General features: G+C 48.3%; 1 protein-coding gene across 2 annotated transcripts in view; it reads right to left on the reverse strand.

Annotated features, from left to right (window-relative positions):
- LOC142243177 (occludin-like) overlaps positions 1–16,443 on the reverse strand; it is a 163,782-nt gene extending 147,339 nt beyond the window's left edge. Inside the window, exon 1 of one of the 2 annotated variants that reach the window (XM_075314834.1) lies at positions 16,381–16,443. Coding sequence is in view for 1 of the 2 variants with exons in the window: in XM_075314820.1 (XP_075170935.1) it covers positions 9,514–9,549 (36 nt within the window). In the remaining variant the exon portion in view is untranslated. Of the gene's footprint in view, positions 1–9,513; positions 9,588–16,380 lie in introns of those variants that run through there. The other variant, XM_075314820.1, reaches the window with a different exon arrangement.

A 16,443-nucleotide genomic window follows, 5' to 3' on the forward strand; every position in this document is an offset into this window, starting at 1 on the left:
TCTTTTCAACTGAACTGCTCTGACCCTCTGCTCTTCACTAATTACAGTGGAGGATTTTCCCATATAAAATAAAAGGCAGTACCACACTGGCGCTACAATGGTGAATCAAATCATACCTTCTATTTTATTGAAGACACTATGGATATGACTATGAACAGCAGGGACGTGTGCTGAGATGAAAAAAAAAAAAAATCTGCACATGCACTGATGCCACTCATGTTTGTCTCCACAGTGTCTCCAATAAAATGGCGCCGGAGTTTGCGGTACACACATTCGCTGACTTCAGTGGTATTTTAATGAAGACAACATCACAATAGAAATACACATGCACTGCCAACAGCGGCAATGTCCGCGAGACGCGAAATTTAAATGAAGAAAAGGGGGTAAGCCAAGAAGATGCAGAAGGAGGAATATATACAGAGGACCCAATCCACATAGTCTCGCTCCGATCCACACGCCACTCAACCAATGACCTCATTTCTGGACCTTTGTGAAGGCTTTTTTTCCGCAATCCAACATAGAATCTCGAAAGTGAAGATATGATTTGATTCACCATGCTAGCACCAGTATGGCACTGCATTGACTCCAGGGGTGGGGAACCTTTTTACTGCCGGGGACCATTTGGAATTTTCTGCCAACCTTTGGGTGCCGCACCAAATTATCAACTTGAAAACTACCCTGCTACATTTGGTCAAACAAATAATTAACTCACCCCTATTGCGGTGGCTGGAGCTGCTTCTCTTTGGTGTGGCTGTGATGTTTGGTGATACTGATCATGTTGTTTCTCACAACTGCTTTTCCAGGTTTGTCTCGGTCTGGAGAGGCTGGGGGCATAGACATTACAGGAGAGGCTGGGGCATGCACATCACAGGCGACGCTAAGGCACATAAATTACAGGAGATACGGGGGTATACACATCACAGGAGGGGTTAGGGCACATAAATCACAGGAGACGCTGGGGTGCATAAATTACAGGAAACACTGTAGGTACACATCACAGGAGGGGCTGGGGGCATATACATCACAGGAGGGCCTGAGGCATATGCATCCCAGGAGAGGCTGGGGCATATACATCACAGGAGAACCTGGGGCATATACACCACAGGAGGGGCTGGGGCATATACACCACAGAAGGGGCTGGGGCATGCACATCACAGGAGGGGCTGGAGCATGCACATCACAGGAGGGGCTGGAGCATGTACATCACAGGAGAGGCTGGGACACATACAACCCAGGAGAGGCTAGGGCATATACATCCCAGGAGGGGCTGGGGCATACACATCCCAGAAGAGGCTGGGGCGTATACATCACAGGAGAGACTAGGGGGGCATATACATCACAGAAGAGGCATATACATCACAGGAGATGCTGGGGCAGGGACAGAACTGGCGTAGGCACAGACAGCACTAGGTGGCAGCAGAAACAGCACTAGGTGGCAGCACGGAGAGCACTAGGTGGCAGCACGGAGAGCACTAGGTGGCAGCACGAACAGCACTAGGAGGCAGCACGGACAGCACTAGGGGGCAGGATGGACAGCACTAGGGGGCAGGATGGACAGCACTAGGGGGCAGGATGGACAGCACTAGGAGGCAGCACGGACAGCACTAGGAGGCCGAATGGACAGCACCAGGAGGCAGCACGGAGAGCACCAGGAGGCAGGATGGAGAGCACAAAGAGGCAGCATGGAGAGCACTAGGTGGCAACATGGGGGGCATTAGGTGGCAGCACGGAGAGCACTCAGAGGTAGCACGGAGAGCACTAGGTGGCAGCATGGAGGGCACTAGGTGGCAGCACGGAGAGCACTAGGTCGCAGCACGGAGAGCACTAGAAGGCAGCACTGACAGCAGTGGGGGTTACACAGCACTGAGGGGTTACACAGCACTTGGGGTACACACAGTACTAGAGGGTGCACAGAGTACTAGGGGGTACACACAGTACTAGGCAGTACATAGCACTGGGCAGGGGGGCAGAGATGGGTTGCGGACTCACAGTACTGGGGAGGAGGATGAGTCACACAACACAGGTGCGGGAGACATGTACAGCAGGGAGCCCAGTAAATCTGCTGCACCTCTGCTTCTGTAACAGGAGCGCAGTGCGCTGCTTAAGTCGCCCACAAGGTAAGCTCTGCGCACGCTAGCACAGGCAGGGGTTGAGCCTAGAATGTACGGCCTGTAGTCAGCAAATATGACTCCCACACCGTCCCTCTTATGGTTCATGCCCTCCACACTGGCCTCCCCTTTACATACAGGGTTCTTTATCACATCCCCCCACACAGTGTCTCCCTATACTGCCCAGTCTCTATAATGTGCTCCCCTCACAGTACCCACCCTTCTGCATACTGTCTCCTCCACACAATTGTACCTCCCATACTGTCTCCTCAAACGAAACATCTCATTTAGCCCTAACCACTTACCCCTACACATTCTGTCTTTTCAAATGTTTATCAACTCAATCTTATACTGCTGTCTCCTCACACATTTACCCTTCACACTACATGTTATCATCTCCTCACACATTACCCATTTTCCTCCCCATAGCGTTGTTTTTTCATACACTTATCCACTGACCCTCCCAACCCCCATACTGTCTACTCACACTGCCTCCTCAATGAAACTCCTGTGTCTTTTTTAAGGGCTACCTTGCTGATGACCACCTCCTATGTGGCACTGTTGTAACAGAAGCAGCATGATCAGCTGACCTGATCACACTGCTGACGTCGCCATGGGCTGGAATTGCCAGTGGTCAGGGCTTCAATTGTACTCGTGTCTGAGAGATATATGTACAATTGAGTTCAGGGATCTGGCCGTTCACTGCTTCTCAGTTTGACAACTGGCTGGGAGAGCAGATTAATCAAATTCCCAGGGATGCAAATTGCCAATATCAGGGAGACACCCCAAACTGCTGAATTAGGGTCACCCTGCCTGCTGCACCCAGGGCAAATGTCCCACGTGCCTCACCCCCTAAATATGCTCCTGCATAGGATTAATTTGATTTAAAGTGAATATACCCCTCACTTTTTTGTAAAATTTTTACTGTAGCTTTTCATGAGACAACAGAAGATATGACACTTTGATACAATGTAAAGTAGTAAGTGTACAGCTGCTATAAGAGTGCAAATTTGGAGTGCCCTCTAAATGTCACAGTAGAGGATAGAGGCTATACCAGCCATATAGGAATACACAGAAGAAGGCGGAAGGAATGCCTTAGCTAGGGAAAGAGGGAAGTGGTGACCCCCTGACAAGAACTTGCAGCTCACCCTCACTGCCCTCATCGAATTCTATACAGTACAGGCTCCACACCTGTCGCCGAGCTGAATACCTGGAGCTCTGTCTTCCCCTGGCAAATGGGCCATAGGTAGGATGCAGGGTAGGAGGGCTAAGTCAACACCACTAACACTAAAGGAAGACACAAGGAAACAGTACAGGGGAAACCATGAATGATATCACCTGAACCCAGGTAGATAGCAAAGTCAAACACTTATCTGAGGTATAGGCAGCCATAACATAAGTCTCTGGAGCAACTGGAGATGACTATTGCAGACCACAACAAGGAGCACATTATAAACCACACCCAAACTACCCCAGGGTGAGGTTAGTAAAGGAAGTCAGAGGTTAGCAACTTAGAGGAGAAACTGACAGTTCCCCAGGTTCCTAAAGTCCACTGACTGCAGAAACAGGGAATTGTCAGATAACAACATGTGCCGCCAATCTCTGAGATCTTCTAGCACTTGCTGCCAGCATTGGATTGTCAGCTGGCCGTGATACTTTTGTGACAGGACATGACACATCAGTGACACTAAAGAACGCAAAACACGGTCATTATTGTGTAAGCCACTGGCAACAAAAGTGAGTACACTCCTAAGGGAAAATGGCCAAATTGTGCCCAATTAGACATTTTCACTCCTTGGTGTCATGTCACTCATTAGTGATACAAGATCGTAAGTGTGAACGGGGAGCAGGTGTGTTAAATTTGATGTTATCGTTCACACACACACACACACACACACACACTCTCATACTGGTCACTGGAAGTTCAATATGGACCCTCATGGCAATCCTGGTGCACTGTGGGATTGATGATGCATCCTAAGGGGCGGGCCCGGTGCACCATGGGAATCCCGGAGCACTGTGGGATTGATGATGCGTCCTAAGGGGTGGGACAAGATGGCGGCGCCCACCACTCTCCCACGCTGGATATGTGGCAGCTATCAGCTTTATGTTTTAATCGCATTAAGGATGAGAGGTGAGTGATTTATATATACATGATTGGTGAAATGTGTCCTCCGTTTCGGAGCAATTAAGATAATTAGATTTTGAAGGCCTATTTAAGGATAGAGATTGGTGATGGCAGGTGGTCCCAGATCTAGACCATCACTACTTGGGTCCGATTCTGATGCATTACTAGCCCTTGGCCTAAACCAAGCATCTCCCCTGATGAATCCCAGCGGAAGAAACGCGTCGGGAGGCTGTTGAAGCTATGACAGGGCCAGCTTAAACAGGGTCAGAGTGGTACTACCCTTGTAAGGGTTGGAGTCTATGGGGTTTTTGAGGGTATATTGAGTCCACCTAGGGAGAGATCATATGCCTGGCTGTGGACATCTTTCCGACCCTATGAGAATATTGACCCCTCCAACGACTGACCCGGATCCACAAATGGGTGAGACCAACCCTATTTTTCAAGTTATCATTTGTGTAATTGCACACTGGTAGGATTTTGTTGATCTGTATGCATAATCATTGGGCATAAAGAACGCTACTTCGGCCATTCTGAGATTACTTTGGATAAACCCACAGTACACCACTGTTTGGGTTCATGCGTTAGTGGTAATATCTCAGTCTCCTGGAATAATATTTGTGAAACACTTAAGTTGTTTTTTACAATGAAATAACAACTCTAATGTAATGCATTTTTATATAACTATGAGAGGGTACTCTTGTATGATACTAACAATGTACCATCATGCAGCATTAATATAAGTCTGGGAGAGTACTATTATTTTTTGTTCCCACTGGAGCATATTGGTTGAACTAGCAGATTAACGGATATAGGTTTCTTTGGCCTAGCAAGCAGATCATATTAATTAGGAGTATCTGTAAACCTCGGATACCTTTTGAATATTTGAACCTACGGAGCCTGTCCGAAGTACACTTATACATTATTGACAGTAATCACTCCTAATCGGTGTGCCAGCTCCTGCATTAGTTCATTGTGATTTGGTCCAGACGGACTTGAATTGGGTTTTCTGTTTGTTTGTTTGCACAAATTTTATAGTTGCATCACTGAGCAACGTTTTAACTAGTACTTTATTAAAGGTTAAGTATTAAATTCCACTTTTCAACTTTGCTGATAAATAATCTTGATCCAGAGATACCATTGGTGGCAATCAATTACCCACACTACTTTTGCTGATAGTTCTTATGGACCCTCATGGCAAACAATTCTTTGAGGATCGGAAGAAAAGAGTTGTTGCTCTACATAAAGATGGACTAGGCTATAAGAAGATTCCTGACACCCTGAAATGGAGATGTAGCATGGTGGCCAAGACCATACAGCATATAACAAAACAGGTTGGACTCAGAATAAGCCTTGCCATGGTGGACCAAAGAAGCTGAGTGTTTGTACTCAAAATCATATCCAGAGCTTGTCTTTTAAAGTAGTTGTTTGTGTGCTGCCAGTATTGCTGCAGAGGTTAAAGGGGTGGGGTTGGGTGGACAGCCTATCACTGCTCAGACCATATGCCGCACACTGAATCAAATTTGTCTTCATGGCTGTCATCCGAGAAAGATTCCTCTCCTAAAGATGATGCATAAGAAAATCCACAAACATTTTGCAGAAGACAAGCAGACTAAAGCTGGGGTCACACTAAACGACAGCGACAACGACGTCGCTGTTACGTCACCAAAATGGTGACGTAGCAGCGACCTTGTAAGTCGCTGTTATGATCGCTGCCTAGCTGTCAAACACAGCAGCCGAAGCAGCGATCATAACGACAGGCGTCGCTGTGCTGCAACATGTGCAGAGAGCAGGGAGCCGCGCACGCTGAGCGCTGGCTCCCTGCTCTCCTAGCTACAGTACACATCGGGTTAATTACACGATGTGTACTGCAGCTACATGTGCAGAGAGCAGGGAGCCGCGCACACTGAGCGCTGGCTCCCTGCTCTCCTAGCTACAGTACACATCGGGTTAATTACACGATGTGTACTGTAGCTACATGTGCAGAGAGCAGGAGCCGGCGCTGGCAGCGTGAGTGGCGGAGGCTGGTAACGAAGGTAAATATCGGCTAACCACCTTGGTTACCCGATGTTTACCTTGGTTACAGCTTACCGCAGCTGCCAGATGCCGGCTCCTGCTGCCTGCTCGCTTCATTTCGTCGCTCTCTCGCTGTCACACACAGCGATCTGTGCGTCACAGCGGGAGAGCGACGACCAAAAAATGAAGCTGGACATTCAGCAACGAGCGGCGACCTCACAGCAGGGGCCAGCTCGTTGCTGGATGTCACACACAGCGACAGCGACGGGACGTCGCTGCAACGTCACAGAAAATGGTGACGTAGCAGCGACGTCGTTGTCGTTGTCGCTGTGTGTGACACCACCATAAGGACATGGATTACTGGAACCTAGTCCTGTGGTCTGATGAGAACAAGATAAACTTATTTGTTCAGATTGTGACAAGCGTGTGTGGAGGCAGCCAGGTGAAGAGTACAAAGACAAGTGTGTCTTGCCTACAGTTAAGCATGGTGGTGGGAGTGTCATGATTTGGGCCTGCATGAGTGCTTCAGGCTATGTGGAGCTTTAGTACATTGAAGGAACCATGAATAACAAAATGTACTGTGACATACTGAAGCAGAGCATGATCCCCTCCCTTTGAAAACTGGTAAACAGGGCAGTATTCAAACATGATAATGACTCAAAACACACCTCCAAGATGACCACTGCCTTGCTAAGGAAACTGAGGGTAATCATGCTAAACGTAAAACCTATTGAGCATCTGTGGGGCATTGTCAACTGGAAAGGGGAGGAATGCAAGGTCTCTTACATCCACCAGCTCCGTGATATCTTCATGAAGGAGTGGAAGAGGATTCCAATAGCTCCTGTGAAGCTCTAGTGAAATCCATGCCCAAGAGAGTTAAGGCAATGCTTGAAATAATGGTGGACAAAAATATTGACACTTTGGGCACAAATTGGCCATTTTCACTTGGAGGTGTACTCATTTTTGTTGCCACCAGTTTTCACATTAATGGTTATATGTTGAGTTATTTAGGGCAGACACCAAATTTACACTGTTAGACAAGCTGTACAATGAATACTTTACATTATATCAAATTGTTATATATAAAGTATAATAAAATATTTTCAACAATGTGAAGGGTGTGTTATATTTTGTGATATACTGTAAATAATAGTAATACATGTAAAACACATATGGTAGTTTATATTATTTTGATCAAGAGAGTGTTAAAGCCATCCCACCAAGACAAGATGTACCCAAATCGGGATGGTGATTCACTCACCTCGCTATGTGCCTGCAGGCCTAAAAATATAATTTAATTTGCATAGCAAGACTGTGTTTTGCACTTGACTGTATAAGACTAAATAGACAGTGCAAAAGAAAACTAATCGGATTTCTGTATGTGGAGTCGGAAAAGAATCTTTTCCCTCATATGGCACAATTAGTTTCCAATAAGACTGCTGTATATACACAATATAAGATATACTGAGACTGCTGTATAAAAATCAAATAGCATACACTGATACTGGTGTACATACATCACACAAGAGACAATGAAGCTATTGTCCATCACATATGATATCCTGAGACCAGTGTGCATACATCACATAGGAGACAATGAGACTAGAGTACATACTGTACATCCCACAAGAGACAAGACAGCTGTATATATCACACAGGAGACCATGAAGCTGTGTACAGATGCATCTCAATAAATTAGAATATCATCAAAAAGTTAATTTTTTTTCAGTAATTCAATACAAAAAGTGTAACGCATATATTACATAGAGCCATTAAATACAGAGTGATCTATTTCAAGCGTTTATTTATGTTAATGTTGATGATTATGGCTTACAGCCAATGAAAACCCAAAAGACATTATCTCAGAAAATTAGAATAATTACCACAAAAACACCTGCAGAGGCTTCCAAAGCATTTTAAATGGTCCCTTAGTTTGGTTCAGTAGGCTACACAGTCATGGAGAAGACTGCTGACTTGACGGATTTCCAGAAGGCAGTCATTGACACACTCCACAGGGAGGGTAAGCCACAAAAGGTCATTTCTAAAGAAGCTGGCTGTTCACAGAGTGCTGTATCCAAGCATATTAATGGAAAGTTGAATGGAAGGAAAAAGTGTGGTGAAAAAAGCTGGACAAGCAAGATATCTCCAGCCTTGATAGGATTGTTAAGAAAAAAACATTCAAACATTTGGTGGAGATTCACAAGGAGTGGTCTGCTGCTGGAGTCAGTGCTTCAAGAGCCACTCACAGACGTATCCAGGACATGGGCTACAATTGTCACATTCCTCGTGTCAAGCCACTCATGACCAATAGACAACACCAGAAGCGTCTTACCTGTGCCAAGGAGGAAAAGAACTGGACTGTTCCTTAGTGGTCCAAAGTGTTGTTTTCAGCGGCTAGTCAATTTTGCATTTCATTTGGAAATCAAGTTCCCAAAGTCTGGAGGAAGAGTGGAGAGGCCACAATCCAAGCTGCTTGAGGTCTAGTGTGAAGTTTCCACAATCGGTGACGGTTTGGACAGCCATGTCATCTGCTGGTGTAGGCCCACTGTGTTTTATCAAGACCATAGTCAGCGCAGCCGTCTACCAGGAGATTTTAGAGCACTTCATGCTTCATTCTGCCGACTAGCTTTTTGGAGATGGAAATTTCATTTTCCAGCAGGACTTGGCATCTGTCCACACTGCCAAAAGTACCAATACCTGGTTTAATAACCACTGTATTACTGTGTTTGATTGGCCAGCAAACTCACCTGACCTAAATCCCATAAACAATCTATGGGGTATTGTCAAGTGGAAGATGAGAGACACCAGAGCCAACAATTAAGACGATTGAAGGCTGCTATCAAAGCAACATGGGCTTCCATAACACCTCAGCAGGGCCACAGGCTGTTCGCCTCCATGCCACACCGCATTGATGCAGTAATTCATGCAAAAGGAGCCCTAACCAAGTATTGAGTGCATTCACAGACTTTTCAATACACCAACATTTCTGAGTTTAAAATAATTCTTTCAGTTGGTCTTATATAATATTCTAATTTTCTGAGATAATGATGACTTTTGGGTTTTCATTGGCTGTAAGCCATAATCATCAACATTAACAGAAATAAACATTTGAAATAGATCCCTCTGCGTGTAATGACTCTATATAATAAATATGTTTATCTTTTTGCATTGAATTACTGAAATAAATTAACTTTTTGATGATATTCTAATTTATTGGGATGCACCTGTACATCACATAGGATACCCCGAGAATGGTTTACATACCTCACATAAGAGACAATGAGACTGGTGTACATACATCCCACAAGAGGCAACAAAACAGCTGTATATATCACACAGTAGACACTCAGGTTGATGTACATATATCACAGGAGACACTGAGGCTCTGTACATACATCACACAGGAGAATATGACTGGTGAATACATCACAAGGAGGGTAATGGTAGCACAGAGCATGCTAAGTCTATCCACAAATAACTCCCCAATGCTGGCACTGGTCAGTGTGAGGTCATAATCCAGCATTGCCTGTAGTGCAGCATTCAGTATGGAATCCTGCTTGTGTGACGCCCTGGCCTATCAGGTCGTCACAGGGTATTGTGCAATCTGCCATTCTGCACAGTATCCGCATCCTCCTTGGTTACAGGTCCCTGGCCTTTGGTGTTGCTAAGAACAAGCTAATAAAAATCCTAGGTACACTCTGCACCACACCCACCAAACACACCAGTGGCTGACCTGAAGGGAATAGGGTCGCCCACTTGGGGGGTTGGTAAGGGGAGGTCAGGAGTGTTAGGAGCAGAACAGTGTAGTGTTGGAGGTGAAAGTTAGAGGAGGTCAGGAGCTGGGCTACTTGGTTACTAGGTGGCAGACGTTGATCTGGGCCTGGTAGGAGCTGGAACCCGGTCGCAGGGAGATCGTGACAAGGGGCACAGTCTGTCGAGGAGAACAGCCGGCGGCCTTGTGCCATCACCAGGCAGGGGCCAGGGCACGATGGGGTACGTGAACCCTAGGTCGAGAAGGAGCTTCAAGTGTCTTGACAATTTACCCGACGAGGACGGAGCCTTCAAGATCCGTTCTCCACCCGCTCCAAAATTGGGGTACTAGCGCAACGAGGGGGATAGGACTTTCCCACTACGTAGTCCAGAAAATCCCAAGCATGAACCCTGAGAGCAAGCTCACCCAGTTATCCATACTGGTGAGCGGGACCCGATAGTTCTCAGCTAGAGGGACCATTTAGAGAAAGGTGCCACGGAAAAGACCACAGGCTAACAAACAACACCATCTGACACGGGATCCAGGTGTGCTCCCTCCCTGCTGCAGCAGTACTACAAACTTTGGTTTACCACGTTTGTCGGTGTTAGCATTATTGGACTGAGTGAGTACTAAAACGATCCCTGACCATCCCAACGGCACCTCCCTGTCACCTACACCGAGTCCCGGGGCATTCCCCCTACCCGTGGAGGGGTTAAACATCTGACTGCCCACACCATCGCCACTGGGTACTTCCAATTGCAGCGATGATACTTCACCTTACCACGCACCACGGGTGGCGTCACGAACTGTCCTTACAATTCCCTGTAAATAACCCCCCTTTTATTCTGAGTGGCCGCGCGACCCCCGACCCCCGGGTCCGGAGACCCCTCGAGCCACCGCGGATTTGGATCCGAGCAGCGGCGGCAGGCTGCTGACGTCGGGGCGGTACACTTGCGCATGTGCACACTCTAGAGAAGAATTAAAGGACTGGTGGTCAGAAAAATGGGGCCTGCGACTAAAGCACTGCAGCCCATTGGGAATCTTCCCCCAAACTGGAGGTTTCACACCCCTGTATGAGTGGTAACCTAGTCTGCAAACTGTAATCTCAGAGCTAAACAACCTTAACTGAAGAATGAAACATTGTAGCAATCTACTAGGGACTGTTGTCCACTACTTAAACATTAATGACAATCAATGTCTAAATGGCTTGGTCCAACATCCTGGCTCCCTCGCCAATCAGCTAATCTTGGTGCTGGCGGTGACAGCCTGGGGCCAGAAATGCTCAGTTCCAGAGCTGCTCCCTCTTCTGATACTGGCCCTGGCCAGTCACTGCATGTCCTCCTCCTAATGATTTGAATAGGAGCCAGCGGTGAGGTACCGGCAGTGGTCACTATCAGAAGACTGAGTAGCTCTGGAACAGAACATTTTCGGCCATAGGCTGCCGTTGCCGACAATGAGAACAGCTGATCAACGGGGGTGCTGGGTGTCAGACCTCAGCCAAACAGGCATTGATCACCTTTCAAAAAGATAAGTCATCAATGTTTAAGTACTGGACAACCTCTTTAAGATCAGGGAACATTGTGTAATCCATATACAACAGTACCTAATTCTTCAGAGTGCAGCACTGACCAAGAATGGGTTTTTAGCTTTAGCTTATCAACAACAGTGTCTTCATTCATCCAAACTAATATCTTAGAATGCCATATAACCTTTCATTTATACTGTAAATAAGTATTATTAACCGAGAGTGGAAAACCCCTTTAATTGCAACATTGCAACATCAGACCAAATGAGATCAAAGGAGAACAGGAAATTAAAGGGGTTATCCAGTTTCTATTAAAAATGTTACAAAAACAACAACAAAGAAACAGTGCTCACCCCTCTCTATACCCTAGCTATCTCGCTTATACACTCTGGCAGTCCTTCTGGTCTTCGTTAGAAGCAGCCAGAATACGACCACTTTTGCCACAGTGATTAATGCTGAATTCTGATGCATGTTGTCATGATGGCAGTTAGTCGTAGGCATCAAATGGAGTATTGCTTGTGACTATGCAGACCACTGGATCATCTGCCCTACATTTGTCAGGAATAGTAGGGCTTCTTAAAGTTTCTTCTGGGGCCTCTTCAGACAGGCCAAGGTGATGCCAATTCCTATCAGACTAGAATCATACTTGCGCCCTACCATCTGTACTGTAAGCACATGCCAAAAATAAAAAATATTGCTCAGTTTACTTTTTGTTTATCTCCTGAAAACTGTATTACCAAGGAGTTGGGTGGTTAACTAGAGCACTATACACCTTCTAGTTTTTTCTGTGAAAACCCCCTCACCATCTGTGCCTCAGAAGCAACGAGGGTAACCTCACTGGTGAAGCCTGTCTCACGAATTGAGAAGCCACTAGAATAAAAGAGATGAAGATTGATTTTTTATTTTTATTTTATAGCATTTGCTTTGTACGTGGAACCTTGGTTTAAGAGTAACTTGGTTTGAGAGCGTTTTGCAAGACAAGCAAAGCTTTTTACAAATTTGTAACTTGGTTTAAGAGCAATGTTTTGCAAGAAGAGCAAATACTCACCGTGCACACTTCCGGTTCTGTCCTTTCACCACGCACTGACCTTCTCTGGAGGTAAATTTCTGTACATATGTGCTGTATACTGAACACAGTATACTATTGTACAGTACAGTATATACTATACAGCAAGTCTATCAATTTCCATTTGTGGATATAGTATTGTACATTCTTTCTGCTAACCAGTACAGCTCATTACTTATACTGTCCCTCCCGCACACCAACAATTTTATTGTAAGCTAACGTGCAGTTTAATCTGTTTTATGTGTTTTACTGTACTGCACAGTATTTTGCATTAGGGTACAGTAATAATGTTATATGAATATGTTGCGGGCGGAGGGGCCGCGCTCGCTACACTCGGGTCCGGGGCTTCTGCTGCTGCTCGGTGGCTCGAGCGGTGGGCCGGACCCGGGGACTGAAGCAGCGCTCCTCGCCCACGAGTGAAAAGGGGTGGTTTGTTTGAGGAGATAGTTTGTGACGCCACCCACGGTTCGTGGTGATTATGGGCACCACCGCTGCTGGTGACGGGGATCCCGGGAGCGATGGTGGGGAGCAGCTAGGATGTCAGTTCCTCCTCCGTGGGTAGGGGTTGGTGATCCCGGGGCCCGGTGGTGATACGGGGAGGCAGGGTAGCTGGGGTGCAGGGTTGCGGAGGCAGCGCGGCGCGGTGCCGGATGGCACTGTTGTACTCACTCAGGCATAGATTCACAGAGTAACTGGTAAACCAAACGGCTGGATGGACGGGTCCCGCAGCCGGCTGCTGTGTCTTTGCTCTCCCCGGACAGGTTGATGGCGGCTGTCTTTCCCTGCACCACTGTAGAACTGTACTGACTGTGATGGTTTCCCAACGGTAGTCCGCTCCCTGGCGTGAATGTACCGAGGGAGCCCGTTTTGCCCGCAGGCGCTGACCCTTGGATCTCTAGCCTATGGCGGTGGCTTTCTATCCTCATGGTATGGACGGTTGCCTTCTGTCGGGACTTTGGTGTTAGGGAACCACTGGGGTTCCGGTCACTCTCAGATTTGACCTTTTCGGCGGCTCCTAGCCTGGTCGGGGTCCGATGGCCTTGCCTTTGTGCTGGATGCAGATCTGTTCCCCGGTTCGGTACCGGCGGGCCACCGCCCGTCCCCGCTCCTACGGTTCCACTGACCTGCACCCACTCCTGCAGACGGCCACCACCGTCTGCCAACCTTGCTTACAGTGCCTGGACTCCGTCCCAGACACCAGCAGTTCCTCTCCTCTCCACTTCACTACTCAACTCTCCAACTCTCTCAACACACTCTGACTGCTCTTCCCGCCTCCAGGACTGTGAACTCCTCGGTGGGTGGGGCCAACCGCCTGGCTCCACCCCACCTGGTGTAGACATCAGCCCCTGGAGGAGGCAAGAAGGATTTTTGTTTGACTGTTGTTACTATCCAGGGGAGGGGGTGTGGGCGGTGTTGTGCCTGTGACTACCTGGCTAGTCCAGGGCGTCACAAATACAGTACAATATTTTGTATTACTGCAATAAGTTTGTATAAATACAGCAAATATTTTTGGGTTGTGGATCGAATTGTCTGTGTCTCAATTATTTCCTATGGTAAAATTCCCTTTGATATAAGAGTAACTTGGTTTAAGAGCAAGTCGGGTGCCGCTTCCGTTGCGGCCGGGCTGACTGCCGGAGCCGTCGTCATCACTGTTGAGGCCGGCCGGACTGCCGGAGCCAACGTCATCACTGTTGCGGCTGGGTGGACTGTCGGGGTCAGGGAAGACGTCATCACGGTTGCGGCCTGCCCCCGTCCGCCACAGGTGCCGGGTTGGTGGTACAGGCGAGGCCCGAGGTCCCCATTGCTGGGTCCTCCTCTTCAGGCAAGACGGGTTCCGCTGCCGTTGCTTGGGGTAGCTGTCCGATCGGGGCACTGGCCGTGGACAAGGGCAGCGACGTGGCGGACGGGGGCAGGCCAGACCCCTCAGCCGGGACTGCCGGTTCCTGGAGAACATAGGGGTGTGGGTCACTGCTTACCCGCTCTTCCGAGGCCATCTCCTGTTCACGTGCCCAGATGGCTGCAGCCAGGCCCTCCATTTCGGTTGTCCACCCCATCAAGATGAAGTGTGCCTGGGCCTGGATACGGCGGCACATCCTCTCCGTCTGCTCCTCAATCCAGTTGGTGGTTCCGGGAATGGGACTCTCCGCATGCTGGTTGCCGGACCGCTGAGACATCTTGTCGCTCTTGTGTCCAGGAACAGGATTTGGCAAAGTCCTGGTGTCCCTGCCTTTTATCTTCTTGGATCACATGCTGCTCTTCCTCTCCTCCCACCTGGTTTTTCAGCAGCAGTCTCGCGGGACCCACTGTCCTTTGTGCTTCCTGTCTTGGGAATTACCAGCTTCCGCCCGCGTTCCCACGGGGCGGGGCTTCAACTTCGCGCCTTTTTTCGGGGAAGAAGATGACGGAGCTGTCATTTTTGGTGCCCAAGATGGCGGGCAAGATGGCGGCAGATCAAAATTCTCAAACAGTTCATGGAATTCGAAACAAGGCGCACGTCATCTACTGATGGGGTAAGAATCCTGTTCGTGACGCCAGGTTTGGGTTGTTGCAGGCGGGGGCCGCTGTCGCTTCTCTCTCTTGGGCCTGCTCGGATCGGGTTCGCTGCTGCGGCTTGAGTGGTGACTGGACCCGGGCTCGCACGGTCGCCTGTCCTCACAACCGTCGGAAAAGGGGATATTTACAAGGGAGGTTGTCTGTGACGCCACCCGTGGGTTGCGGTGAAGGATGCTGGCACCGCCGCTGCCTGTTGATGGGGCGCCCGGGGCTGATGGAGCAGGGGGCAGCAAGATGGGATCCCCTCCATGGGTAGGGGAGGTGTAGTCCCAGGGCCCGGGATTCGAACACAGGAGTGATGGCTGCTGGAGGAGGCGCGCCGGACCGGGGGACAATGATAACTCACAGTTCAATCATTTCACACGAGTCCAGTAGTAAACCAAGTTGCCAGTGGCCGGCTGCCTTTGGAGGGTGCATTCGGGTCCCGCACCCAGGTTGATGAGAAGATAACCCTTCCTCCTGCACTTTGTGTTTCCTTCTCTTTTGGACGACTTCGCATGGAACGGAGAAGTCCACTCCCAGTTCTATTTGTGTTGGGAGCTGTGGCCCGCGAAAGCTGACCCTTGAGATTTCAGTGGGTTCTTGGCGGACACCCTATCCCCCACGTTGGGCTTCCGTTTTGCTCTATCTGGGCAGTAAATTGGGACAATGTCTGGAATCTTGTCCCCGGCTGGTTAATTGAAGAGGGGCTTGCAACCTTCCTCGCCCTAGGGTCCATGCACCCAGACTGTGCACGGCCTCCGGACCGGATTCCCGCTGTCGGTACCGGCGGGCTACAACCCTGCCCTGGTCCACTTTAGGTCTCCCGCGACCGGATCTCCATCGCCTGTGGCTCTGCTCACCATCTGCCACCTAGCCAAGTAGTCCAAGGGCCACTACCCCTGACTACACTTATCAGTGTGTGCTCCACTTCCACTTCACTGTCTACACTTCAAAGCCTGAACTTGATCTACTGTGTTCTCGCCTCTGACACCTCAGGACCCCTAGGTGGAAGTTATCATCCGCCTGTTCCTGGCCACTGGTGTGTCCTAGTTATCATGAGGGGGTGAGTAGGGTTTTATGGCTGTGTGTCATGCCTAAGTGTGGGTTGTGATGGTAACAAGGAGGATGTGAACTATTTGTGACTACCTGGTTTTGCCAGTGCGTCACATATATATATATATATATATATATATATATATATATATATATATATATAAAAGAAAATGTAACTTTAAAGAAAAATTTATACCTCACCGTGAGTTGTTAATCCACATGACCCGCTTCATAGATAAATTCGAGATTGATGCATGGTCCGGG

This window comes from Anomaloglossus baeobatrachus, chromosome 1 (assembly GCF_048569485.1).
Source record: "Anomaloglossus baeobatrachus isolate aAnoBae1 chromosome 1, aAnoBae1.hap1, whole genome shotgun sequence".
NCBI lineage: Eukaryota > Metazoa > Chordata > Amphibia > Anura > Aromobatidae > Anomaloglossus > Anomaloglossus baeobatrachus.